Source organism: Somniosus microcephalus, chromosome 14, assembly GCF_052327205.1.
Source record: "Somniosus microcephalus isolate GS21.2 chromosome 14, FLI_Smic_1.0, whole genome shotgun sequence".
NCBI lineage: Eukaryota > Metazoa > Chordata > Chondrichthyes > Squaliformes > Somniosidae > Somniosus > Somniosus microcephalus.
This window is the reverse complement of record NC_141000.1, coordinates 91254248-91266852: the sequence shown is the minus strand read 5'-3', so window position 1 is coordinate 91266852 and position 12605 is coordinate 91254248. Positions and strand designations below refer to the sequence as shown.

At 45.3% G+C, this 12605-nt stretch overlaps 1 protein-coding gene across 1 annotated transcript in view; it reads left to right on the top strand.

Moving 5' to 3' along the window:
* LOC147107693 (zona pellucida-like domain-containing protein 1) overlaps nt 1-10956 on the top strand; it is a 163741-nt gene extending 152785 nt beyond the window's left edge. Inside the window, exons 9-10 of the mRNA XM_086007424.1 lie at nt 8269-8298; nt 10784-10956. Of these exons, the coding sequence (XP_085863550.1) occupies nt 8269-8298; nt 10784-10956 (203 nt within the window). The remainder of the gene's footprint in view (nt 1-8268; nt 8299-10783) is intronic.
* Nucleotides 10957-12605: the final 1649 nt, after the last annotated feature.

The following is a 12605-nucleotide window of genomic DNA, read 5'->3' as shown; positions in this document are numbered from 1 at the left end:
GTATGAAAGGAATGGCTTGGTCATTGTAGGGATCCTTTATGGTGTTGCTGTGGGATGGTGCCAACCTGCCAGAGCATGTGGCAGCCATATGGGTGTACTGCGTAAAGTTAAGTAAATCTGGCCATGATGAGGCCATCCCTGTCCTCCCGGGCAGCAATGTGCTCAGGTGCTGGCGAGATCTAGGCCGCAGGTTCCTCCAGCTCCTCCTCCTCTGAAGAGGTTGTGCACTCAGTGCCTTCCTCCTCATGCAGCGCTACTCCTCACTGCTACACTATGTTGTGCAGGACTCAGCAGACCACAACAATTCTGGAGACCCTGGCTGGTGCGTACTGAATGGCTCCTCCAGATCTGTCAAGGCAACTGAAGTGCATTTTCAGCATGCCTATTGTTTGCTCTATGACACATCTGGTGGAAATGTGGCTTTCATTATAGCTCTCCTCGACCTCAGTACGTGGCCTTCTCAAGGGTGTCATGAGCCACGTCTTCAGTGGATAGCCTTGCCTCCAAGCAGACAGCCAGAAAGTCTGGAGGAGCGAAGAGCTGAGGGAGGGTGGACTGGTGAAGGACAAAAGAGTCATGGCAGCTGCCAGGGAATTTGGCACACACATGCATGATGATCTTCCTATGGTTGCAGACGAGCTGCACATTGAGGGAGTGGAAGCCCTTGTGGTTGACAAAAACTCCTGGTTTATGATGGGGTGCCCTGATGGCCACATGTGTGCAGTCGATGACGCCCTGCACCCGTGGGAAGCCAGCCAGAGTGGCAAAGCCAAGCACCCACTCAACAACACTGGCTTCATCAGTGGCAAAGAAGTTGAGGGCGCTGGTGACTTTGACATCTACTGGTAAGGCGTGTCAACCCGCTCCTCTGGGCTGCAGGTCTTACTCCAGCAATGTGCAAATGTCTGTGACAAACTGACTCGATAGCCTGAGCCTCCTTTGGCACTGCTGCTTAGTCATGTTGAGGAAGCTCATCCTCTGCCTGTACACCCTGTGTAGGGGGTATTGCTCCGGTGTGGTGTAGCCCCGCGCTGATGCCCTCTGTCCTGTGCAGCATCAGATGGTTGAGGAGAAGGTTGGTGGTGTTATTGTTGGTGCTGCTAGTGTGCCTGGTGCTGCTGGTGTTGGGGCTCATTGTGGTCCAATTCTGAGGACCAAGGTGAGACAGTATAAACGGCACCCATGCTGATGGAATAGATGGCAGGTCAAGTAGAGATGACAAAAGCAATCTGTCAATGTTGTGATAGGTTCTACCAATGAGGTGAGACTGGATGGCAACTTTGCTGCAAACACTTGTAGCCTGTAGAAAGCTAAATCTGTGCTGGGAATGCAGTCAGCAACAGCTTCTGCCTGAGGAAAGTGATCAGCTGTGAGGTGGGAGCTTTTATATAACATTTCATACTGTTATCTAATCAGCTGGAGCAATGGCCATTGAACTCCCACCTCAGGCTGACAGACGTGGTTCCCGAGCTGCGTGAACCCCATGGGCAGCCAGGGAAATTTGAAAAGTAGGCTGAAAAAGGCGCATAAGAGTCTGACAGCAAGGTGATAATGATTTGAATTAGGACACCCGTCTCTGCCATTCGGGTCGCTAGCACAGCAGCAAACGCGCCCGAGGGAAAGGCGCATGGGGGCGGGATGACCGCGGGTTCCTGACCCACTCCAACGTATTTCAAATTTCCCACCCGACCCGCCCCCGATCGCGCCTGCACGGACCCCAGAAAAGTCAAAAAAATGTGTATAAGAAGCGATCTGGACACTGGAGACTCGTCTGGCAAGCCACACAGCAGAGATTCAATGAGCAGAAGTGCTGCAGCTGTATGCCCCTTTCGTGCAGCATCAGTGGGCCTGTGAGCCATCAAACCCGCCAAGTTTTACTGATGGCTTTCAAGCTGGGCAGGCCTCCCATTTCAGTGCATTAAAATCGCATTGCAACACCAATGACATAATCAGATTAAAACCTTCATTTGTAAAGTAGGTCTTCCCCTGCCTGAGGCGGGGTGCCCTCCCAAACCATCTTTTTGCCAAGTTAAAGTGGTGTTGGGCAGGAATGTGTCAGGAACATGTCTGAATCCCTGCGCGCCATTTTAAGTTCCCATCAACCCAGTTCACACGGGGCGCGATGGGTTAATATCAGGGCTATTATCTGAAATCATATTGTTTTAAACATGCACCACACTTGCACTCTTATGCCTTTCTAATAAGCACTTCCAATGGGTAAGGCTCCCTGCCAATGACACAAAGTCAGAAAATTATGCATTTTATGTGTTCATATGACATTCCTTTGCTCATTATTTTAATGGAGGCTATACCCATTTATTTTAAACTGGTTAATACCTCCTTTAAAAGTTACATGTAATCTTCCCCATTTTTCCTTTCTGTTTCCATTTCATTCCCCTCTTATTTGGAGCTGTTTTCACCTCCTTTTGTCTTTCTGATACATTTTCCCTGCCTAAGTGAGTAAGAAGTTTTCAGTACTTTTTGAATTAGTATTTTAAGGAGAAGTGAGAAGGGTGGAACAAGATGAGGTGCTCGTAGGGGGAGAAGGTACCAGAGGAGTAGGGAGAGAAGCCAAGATGTGACTTGGTGAAATCGGCCACACTGCCAGTGCAACAGTTCTGGCAGGGTAGATGGTGAAAAGTTAGCCAGATGGGAGAGTTCAGCTGCCACCCATGAGCCACGTTTCAGTCAAAGCCAGGATGTCAATGCAATCATCCACAACAAGGTCATGGATGGCAAGGGCTTTGTTCATGAGTGAACAAACATTCTGGAGGGAAATATGGAGCAAGGTGGTGATTGTTGGTGTGTTGGCAGAGTCCAAGGAGGGAGTGGTGTGTGATAGGAGCTGGATGAGAAGGGGGTTGATGAGATTAGCTGTGGCCTAACTAGCATTTTGTACAGCTCCACCATAACCTCCCTGCTCTTATATTCTATGCCTCGGTTTATGAAGGCAAGTATCCCATATGCCTTTTTAACCACCTTATCTACCTGTCCTGCTGCCTTCAGGGATCTATGTACATGCACACCAAGGTCCCTCTGATCCTCTGTCCTTCCTAGAGCCCTACCATTCATTGTGTATTCCCTTGCCTTGTTAGTCCTCCCAAAATGCATCACCTCACACTTTTCAGGGTTAAATTCCATTTGCCACTGTTCTGCCCATCTGACCAACCTGCCTATATCGTCCTGTAGCCTGAGGCTTCCCTCCTCGCTATTTACCACTCCACCAATTTTCGTGTCATCTGCGAACTTACTGATCATACCTCCTACATTCATATCTAAATCATTAATGTACACTACCAACAGCAAAGGACCCAGCACCGATCCCTGCGGTACACCACTGGACACAAACTTTGACCATCACCCTCTGCCTCCTGCCACTAAGCCAATTTTGGATCCAATGTGCCAAATTGCCCTGGATCCCTTGGGCTCTTACCTTCTTGACCAGTCTCCCATGTAGGACTTTGTCAAAAGCCTTACTGAAGTCCATGTAGACTACATCAACTGCACTACCCTCATCCACACACCTAGTCACCCCCTCGAAAAATTTAATCAAATTGGTTAGACATGATCTCCCCCTGACAAAGCCATGCTGACTGACATGAATCAGTATTCATGAAAGACAGACTTATGAAATAATACTGAGCGGCCTACGGGTGGCGCTGTCCAGGCGGAGTATTAATACTCAGGCACGGGCCCTGCTTGCGCAGGACATTCTTAACAGGAACTAGCGAAGGACACAACTAGATCTCCATGTTGTAAAACAGTTGATTAAAGCTTTGTTTAACGCTTAGACCAAGTGCCTAGTAGTTTTCTTACATCACTGACTATCCTTGATTAATCCTTGCCTCTCCAAGTGGAGACTAATTCTGTCCCTCAGAATTTTTCCCAATAATTTCCCTACCACTGATGTTAGGCTCACTGGCCTGTAATTCTGTAATTCCCTGGTTTATCCCTACTACCCTTCTTGAATAATGGTACTATGTTGGCTGTCCTCCAGTCCTCTGGCACCTCCCCTGTGGCCAGAGAGGTTCTGAAAATTTGTGTCAGAGCCCCTGCAATCTCCTCCCTTGCCTCACACTGCAGCCTGGGATACATCTCGTCTGGGCCTGGAGATTTATCCACTTTTAAGCCCGCTAAAACCGCTAGTACCTCCTCCCTCTCAATAGTAATTTGTTCAAGTATATCACAATCCCCCTGCCTGATTTCTATGCCCACATCGTCCTTCTCCATAGTGAACACAGATGCAAAATATTCACTTAAAACCTCACCCACATCTTCCGGCTGTACACACAGATTGCCACTTTGGTCTCTAATGGGCCCTACTCTTTCCCTGGTTATACTCTTGCCCTTAATATACTTATAAAACACCTTGGGATTTTCCTTTATTTTGCCCGCCAGTGATTTTTCATGCCCCCTCTTCACTCTCCTAATTTCTTTTTTAAGTACCCCCCTGCACTTTCTATACTCCTCTAGGGCTTCCACTGTTTTTAGTCCTTTGTATCTGCCAAAAGCCTTCCTTTTTTTCCGAATCCATTTTTGTATATCCCTTGACATCCAGGGTTCCCTGGGCTTGTTGGTCCCACCCTTGACCTTTACGGGAACATGTTGGCGTTGTACTCTCTCTATTTCCTTTCTGAAATACTCCCACTACTCTGATATGGATTTTCCTACAAGTATCTGATCCCAGTCCACTTTGGCCAGATCCTGCCTTATCATATTAAAATCGGCCTTACCCAATATAGAACCTTTATTTCCGGTCCATCTTTGTCCTTTTCCATGACTACCTTAAATCTCACCGAATTATGGTCACTGTCACCAAAATGCTCTCCTACTGACACTTCTATCACTTGCCCGGCCACATTCCCTAGAATTAGGTCCAGTACCACCCCCTCTCTTGTAGGACTTTCTACATGCTGGCTCAAAAAGCTCTCCTGGATGCACTTTAAGAATTCCGCACCCTCTAAGCCTTTCACACTCTGACTATCCCAGTTAATATTGGGGAAGTTGAAATCCCCTACTATTATTACCCTATTATTTCTACACTTCTCTGAGATTTGCCTACATACCTGTTCCTCTATCTCCCCCTGACTGTTTGGGGGCCTATAGTACACTCCCAGCAAAGTGCTTGCCCCCTTTTTGTTTTTGAGTTCTACCCATGTGGCCTCATTAGAGGAACCTGCTAAGATACCATCCCTCCTTACAGCAGTAATTGATTCCTTGATTAATATTGCGACACCCCCTCCTCTTTTACTCCCCCCTCTGTCTCGCCTGAAGATTCTATACCCCAGAATATTGAGCTGCCAGGTGGTAAAGATGAAAATGTAATCCATTATAATTTACACCAAAAATCCTTTCATGGTCAATAAATAAAAACATCATAGAATCATAGAAAGTTACAGCACGGAAGGAAGCCATTTTGTCTCATCGTGTCCATGCCGGCCAACAAAGAGCTATCCAGCCTAATCCCACTTCCCAGCTCTTGGTCCGTAGCCCTGCAGGTTACAGCATCCCAAGTACACATCCAAGTACTTTTTAAATGTGGTTAGGGTTTCTGCCTCTACCACCCTTTCAGGCAGTGAGTTCCAGACCCCCACAACCCTCTAGGAGATGAAATTTCCCCTCAAATCATCTCTAAACCTTCCACCAATTACTTTCAACCTGTGCCCCCTGGTTTTTGACCCATCTGCTAAGGGAAATAGGTCCTTTCTATCCACTTTATCTATGCCCCTCATAATTTGATACACCTCAATAAGACCTCCCCTCAGCCTCCTCTGTTCCAAGGAAAACAAACCCAGCCTATCCAGTCTTTCCTCATAGCTAAGATTCTCTACTCCCAGCAGCATCCTTGTAAATCTCCTCTGTACCCTCTCTAGTGCAATCATATCTTTCCTGTAATGTGGTGACCAGAACTGCACGCAGTACTCTAGCTGAGGCCTAATTAATGTTTTATACAGTTGAAGCATAACCCCTGTTGTGGCGAAAAATATTACTTCAATAAATTTCACACACTAGCCTGTCAAGGGTAAAGAGTCAAGCAGTTTATTAAGATTCAAATAGTCCAACAGTCTCCCACACAACAACAAACAGTTTTGACAGACAAATAGTTACAGACAAACAAACGGTACCTATGGGGGCTGATCAGGAAGACAACTTAGAGCTCCACAGCTCTTTTCCTGGCTGTCTCTTCGATCGCTTACAAATCTCAGTATTTAAGTCTTCAAACCACAATGAGTCATACTTTCGCGTGACCTTTTTCTTTAAATTATATCAAAAGTTTATACAATGGAACCACCAGGTGCTCATCTTGTGACTTGCCTTATCTCCCAGCAGCCAGTATCAATCAAGCGAGCCCTTTGACCTGTTATTGTTCAATCATCTTAGGACCCTTTTGGTCCTGTGTGCAAAGTTTAAATGCATTTCGCCTGCTGTTGTCAGGCAGAAGTGCCTTGGCCATTTATCCTTACCTATGATGCCCTGCTTCTCCTAAGTATGATTTCTAAAAATCCACTTCAACCCCCCTGCTCTTGTATTCTATGCCACGGCTAATAAAGGCAAGCATTCCGTTTGCCTTCTTAACCACCTTATCTACCTGGACATGCGCTCCAAGGTCCCTTTGTTCCTCTACACTACTCAGTGTCCTACCATTTAATGTGTATTCCCTTTCCTTGTTAGCCCTCCCCAAATGCATTACCTCACACTTCTCTGGATTGAATGCCATTTGCCACTGTTCTGCCCACCTGACCAATTTATTAATATCTTCCTGCAGTCTACAGCTTCTTTCTTCAGTATCAACCACACAGCCAATTTTAGTGTCATCTGCAAACTTCTTAATCATACCCCCTATATTCAAGTCTAGAGCATTGATATATACCACAAAAAGCAAGGGACCTAGTACTGAGCCCTGCGGAACCCCACTGGAAACAGCCTTCCAGTCACCAAAAAACACCCATCAACCATTACCCTCTGCTTCCTGCCTCCAAGCCAGTTTTGAATCCAACTTGATACTTTGCCCTGGATCCCATGGGCTTTTAACTTCGTGACCAGTCTGCCATGTGGAGCCTTATCAAAAGCCTCGCTGAAGTCCATATACGCTACATCAAACGCACTACCCTCATCTACCCTCCTTGTTACCTCCTCAAAAAATTCAATCAAGTTTTTCAGACACGACCTTCCCTTAACAAATCCGTGCTGACTATCCTTGATTAATCCGTGTCTTTCTAAATGAAGATTTATCCTGTCCTTCAGAATTCTTTCCAATAATTTTCCCACCACCAAGGTTAGGCTGGCTGGCCTCTAATTAATTGGTCTATCCTTTTCTCCCTTTTTAAACAAGGGTACCACATTCACAGTCCTCCAGTCCTCCGGCACCACACCTGAAGCCAGAGAGGATTGGAAAATGATGGTCAGGGCCTCTGCTATTTCCTATTTTGCTTCAAAGAATGACACCAGGTAAAACTAGGATCTGAATAATGTTTCTTCTACTCTGCCCCAGCAATTTATCCAAACTTCTACAGTGCATGTTTCAATTTCCCACATCAGACATCTTAATGGTCAATCTTCTGCTGTGATCCCATACAATCCAGGACATTACTGACATTGTCCAAGCCCTTTTCATATAGAATCGTCGCAATCAGCAGAGAGAAGAAACTTTGATTGAAGCATTTTGTGCTTGATTCAAATCCAGGTCCTAGCAGTAAAAAGATGACTTCTTAACCCACGATGCCACCTACTTCAAAGGATTACTTTTACTTTTGCCTCTTTGTGAAAAATGTCTGACATTGTTTTGGGTTAACTTGACTCCATTGCTGAGGAGATAGATTGCAGTGAAGAATAATGGGTGAATGGTTACTGAGCTGCAGAATCGTAATGGATGTCTCAACCTGGAGTTATAAAATTACTTGAAAATAATATGCATGCTCTTATGTAAGATTACACTGATTACAGAAATTTGGCTTTCAGTTTAATAAACATTTATTATCAGACGAAGGGACAACTAAATAGCATCTGGAATTTAATGCTTTGCTATAATAGGAGAGAGAATAAATAGCCAAATGAGTTAGAATTCCATTAGGTAGATATTCCAATTGTTGAAGTTCATGTTCAATGCTTAACATGCTGTCACTACATACCTATGGGCATTATTTCTATACAGGCGTTAAGCTTTCTAACCTCATATATCCCTTTCACTGCTGTACAGATTTTTAAATCATATAGATCCTTTGTTTTGATATTGCCTAAATGTTTTATTTTCTCTTTTGCTACTGACAGATGACACAACAGCAAACAAATCCCAAGTCGGTAAGACTTACTTTTTAAATTTTTTTTGTGACTTGGATCAAAATGCACAAGCTTAAAATCTCTCAATTGCCTTTATCATAATATACTTCCCTGGTGTTTTTAACAGATTAATTGGAAAGTAATTGCTCTGCTCACTATGTATAGCAACGTTATAAGTGCGCTCCTCAAATTTTCCACTGGTCCGTACTTCTAGTGAAATCGTAAGGACAAGAGAGCAACACAGAACATGTAATAGAGAAATGTATTATAACTTGCAGGGCATAATTCAGAGACATTTAAAAAGCAAAGGGCTCTCCACAGAGTGCTCCTGTGGGTTATTAACCAGGTTTCCAGGAGCAATCCTTTTTCTCAGTGGTAGCATCCCCACTATGAGTCAGAAGGTGCCGGGTTTGAACCCTATTCCAGACAGTCCTGGCTAGTACAAACTGGAGCTCCAGCTCTGAATTGTGACAGGACATCCAGCGGGATACTCACATTCGGTGGGTGCCACCCCCCCTCATCGTATGAGTTGTGGGAGCCCATAAAACCCTCCCATCATATAGGACTAACTACCCAATTGGCTGGTATAATGATGGTTACGGCCACATAAGGAGTGCTCATGTTATGCCTGTGAGACGGTTAATCAGCCTGTGGATCCTTGCACTACTTCACACTATTCTCCAAGGGAAGAGTGTGAAGATATGAAAACAACAATATGGGTTACCTAGAATCTGGAAAGTTAGATCTAGAGCTTTAAGTGTTGTCTGAGAGAAATCAACAATTTCATCCAGAATTCAGTTATTTGGAAATATGACCAGTTGAAAGTGAGCAAAACTGAATCATACTTTTTGGCTCCTGCCAGAATGCACATGTCTCTGACTCCATCAACTTTTCCTTCTGCCCTCCCAACCATCGGCCACGTCCTTTATCCCATATTCACAAAGACTGCACTCCTCCATCTCTGAAACATTTCCCATTTGTACTTTATGTCTCTCCTTCCCCACTGGTGAAACCCAAATTCAGGCTTTCATCACCTCGAAGATTGATTTCTCAAATACTCTCCTTGCCGGCATCCAGCCTTCAGAAATTTCAGCTATTTCAGAACTCCACAGACCTTGTCCTCTTTTGCACAAACCCTTGCGCATCCATTGAACCTGTGCTTGTTAAACACCGCTGGCTCCCATTCTCCAAACAACTTAAAGGTTCTTGTCTTTAAAGCCTCCGTGACCTCACTCCGCTCTATCTGAGTGATTTCCTCCAGTTATATGTATGTGCCTGCACGCTCTACTCCTCTGACTCAAGATTACTGCTTGTTCCTCACTCCTTTTGCTCCACCATCAGTGGTCAATCATTCAGTCACTATATTCCTGCCCTCTATAATTTCCTCCCAAAACCATACTGCCTTGATATCTCCCTCCCTGCCTTCAAAAGATTCCTATGTTTGGGAATTCAGGAAGTTGACACAAAACTGTGTTTAAATTTAACACAATTGTAATTAATTTGGATATTTAGCTCAGGCAGTTTTTTCACTCCTCTTGCCAATTGCATGTGCCATCAAATCTATCTGTCGCTTAACAGTAATTTCTTGTACATTCATTAATTGCTGTGATTAGGGTTGAATCGCTGGCCAGAATTTTCCATCCTCCTTTGATTTGGCACATCTCCAGGGACAGGGTGAGGGAAAAGGGGAGAACTGCGGCCTACCACAGAAATGTGCCCCTTGACCCCAACAGACTGGCCAACCATGAGAACATTAACATTTTGGAGGCAGGCTCCTGGCTTCTGCCAGGGAGTCACAACAGAGTAGTAGGAGTTTTGCTGCAGTAGAGCTCTGAGGCCTGCCCCAAGTTAATGCAGGCAACCTCCGTACTGCCTACAAAAACTGAACTTTGTAGCCTCCTCTTCGGCCTGTGAGCGCTTGCACAGGCTCAGGCAACAAAAGAAGGACATCTCTGAACTCCCACTCCCACTCCACACGAGAATTGTAGGTCTAACAGGCCTCCTTTGTGCCTAACGCTCAAACTAGGCAAATCACCGGAAATACATTGGAGAATGTATTTCCCTGATTTTCATGAATTGTAATAGACCTGTCCATACCCTCTGCTGACAGGTCCAGGGAGTAAGAAATGGAGGTGTATGAGGAGGGGACAGGGATGTGCAGAGTGTGGCTCGAGCAGTTTTCTGGCCCTGCCAACCCCAGATCTGTCTTCAAATCAACAGGAGAGAAGGCCGCGGCATATTTAGTCCTCAGTCTCTAACTATAATCGAAACGTTCCAAATAGGTGCAAGATTCCTTGATGCTGGCACACACTCAGAACATTACCCTCTTTAAGTTGTGCTTGGATCAGGTCTCTCTATAGACTATATAGATAAAAAGCAGCCTCAAAGTGAAATTACTAATATTGAAATAGAATCTTATTCAAAACAACGCAACGTACTTTACTATTAGATAAACAAATATTTTACAATTGGTGAAATTCTGATCTTTTTTACATTTTCTTTTCAGGCAACATGGGAAAATCTACCTTTCATTTCAACTCTGTGACAAGTGCATTAGTTTCTGGAATTGTTATCCTGGGTGTGATGAGCATTTCCTTTTTTATAACCTCTGTCATTCTTAGTAGGAAATGGCAAAATAGTAGTGCTTTAACTGGAATCAGAAATCCTGTTTTTAACTAGTTAGATCTGGGTAATTGGTATTGTTTTCTTATATCTACATAATACAGATGGATAGCATATTTCCTGATTACTCTAATTTAGGTCAGGAAGTTATGAGATTTTTTTTGTTCTAAGAATCTAGCATAGGCCTACTAGATGTTTTTGTAATCCAGTACATTTACATTTCCTACCATACAACAGTATCAGAAAAGAACACACCATTCTTCCTACAAAATCTTCAGTGATATTTTAATGAATGTGTCTCATTTTTTGGGCATGAGCTGGGTTGGCAGAGGGTAGAGAGGCCGTACCAATCTGGCAGTAACCTGAGGTGTTAGCAATAATGGTAGCATCGACATGATATAATCCTGGTAGTTGAACCCAACTACTCATTAAACTTAAAGATGGAAGGGAGAGGAGAAATTGTGAGCCTGTTGTGCATTTATGATATTTAGAGACCTTTTTGACTAAACTTCTATACTCATCAAGCTGAGGAATGTTAGCACAGGGTAATGGATCACTTTCCCATTTCAGGCACCCAGTGTTGGCATCAAGCATTCCCAGGTCAGAAAAAACACTCCCCTCTGGATCAGTATGACATTTCCATTTCCCACATCAGTGGCCCCTTTGAGTGAGATTGTCATTTTTGTGCAGTGGGTCCAGGCCCACTAGACTTGGATTGGGACTACCAAAACTCATCTATCTATATATAAAAGAGTTGGTTTGTCTGTTTGTCTGTCTGTCTGTTTGTCTGTCCGCTATACACTCAAAAGTTATAGAGCGTACCTACACATATGTTATATCAAAAGAAAGCTTATCATTAGGGGAGTCTAATAGGCATATTTACTTTTTGGTCAGACAAAAATTGTTCTGACACTATACAAAAAACGTTCAAAAAAGGACAAAATCCGCTCATTAGCGGTTGACCAATCCTACCGCTCATTAGCGCTGAGTGACGTGAACGTTGACCAATCCTACCGCTCATTAGACATGATGGTTGACCAATTGGGGGGCGTTTCGCGGCATTTGTGGGCGGGGCCTAATCGTTCAAACTGCTGAGCTGAGGTGAGTGGCGGCCATTAAACACCTGCCGGGCCTCAAGCTCAATAAATGGTATGGAGGTGAGGGAATTGTTGATTCATTAGTATTGACACATTAAATATAGATTTCCAGCAAAAAAAAAGTTGGTTTTAAAAGAAAAAAAAATCCATTTGCAAAGGGAACTCGGGCTTTCCCGCCGCTCGGTGGTGGATGAGCTGCCTGCAGGCCTCAGGCCTCGAAGCCTTGGCCTCTCCTCGCCAGCCATGCCCGAGCTACGCACCGCCCGTCCCGCTGGGCCCAATTCCAAACCAGCGGCCCGCGATCGCCGCCATCTTGGTAAAGGCTGGCGGGGCAGAGCCGAGCGTAGCCATCGCCACCATCTTGAAAAAAGGCTGGCGGGGCGGGACGGAGCCTAGCGGGAGGTGAGTTGGGGTCACTCGGCCCGGTCCTCGGCTCCGTTTGCGGCCGGGGACTCGGGCTTTCCCCCCCTCGGCCCGGTCCCGGGGCTCGGCTCTGTTTGTGCCCGCGGGCCGGGGACTCAGCCTTCCCCCCCTCGGCCCGGTCCCGGGGCTTGGCTCCGTTTGCAGCCGCGGGCCAGCGACTCAGCCTTTCCCCCCCTCGGCCCGGTC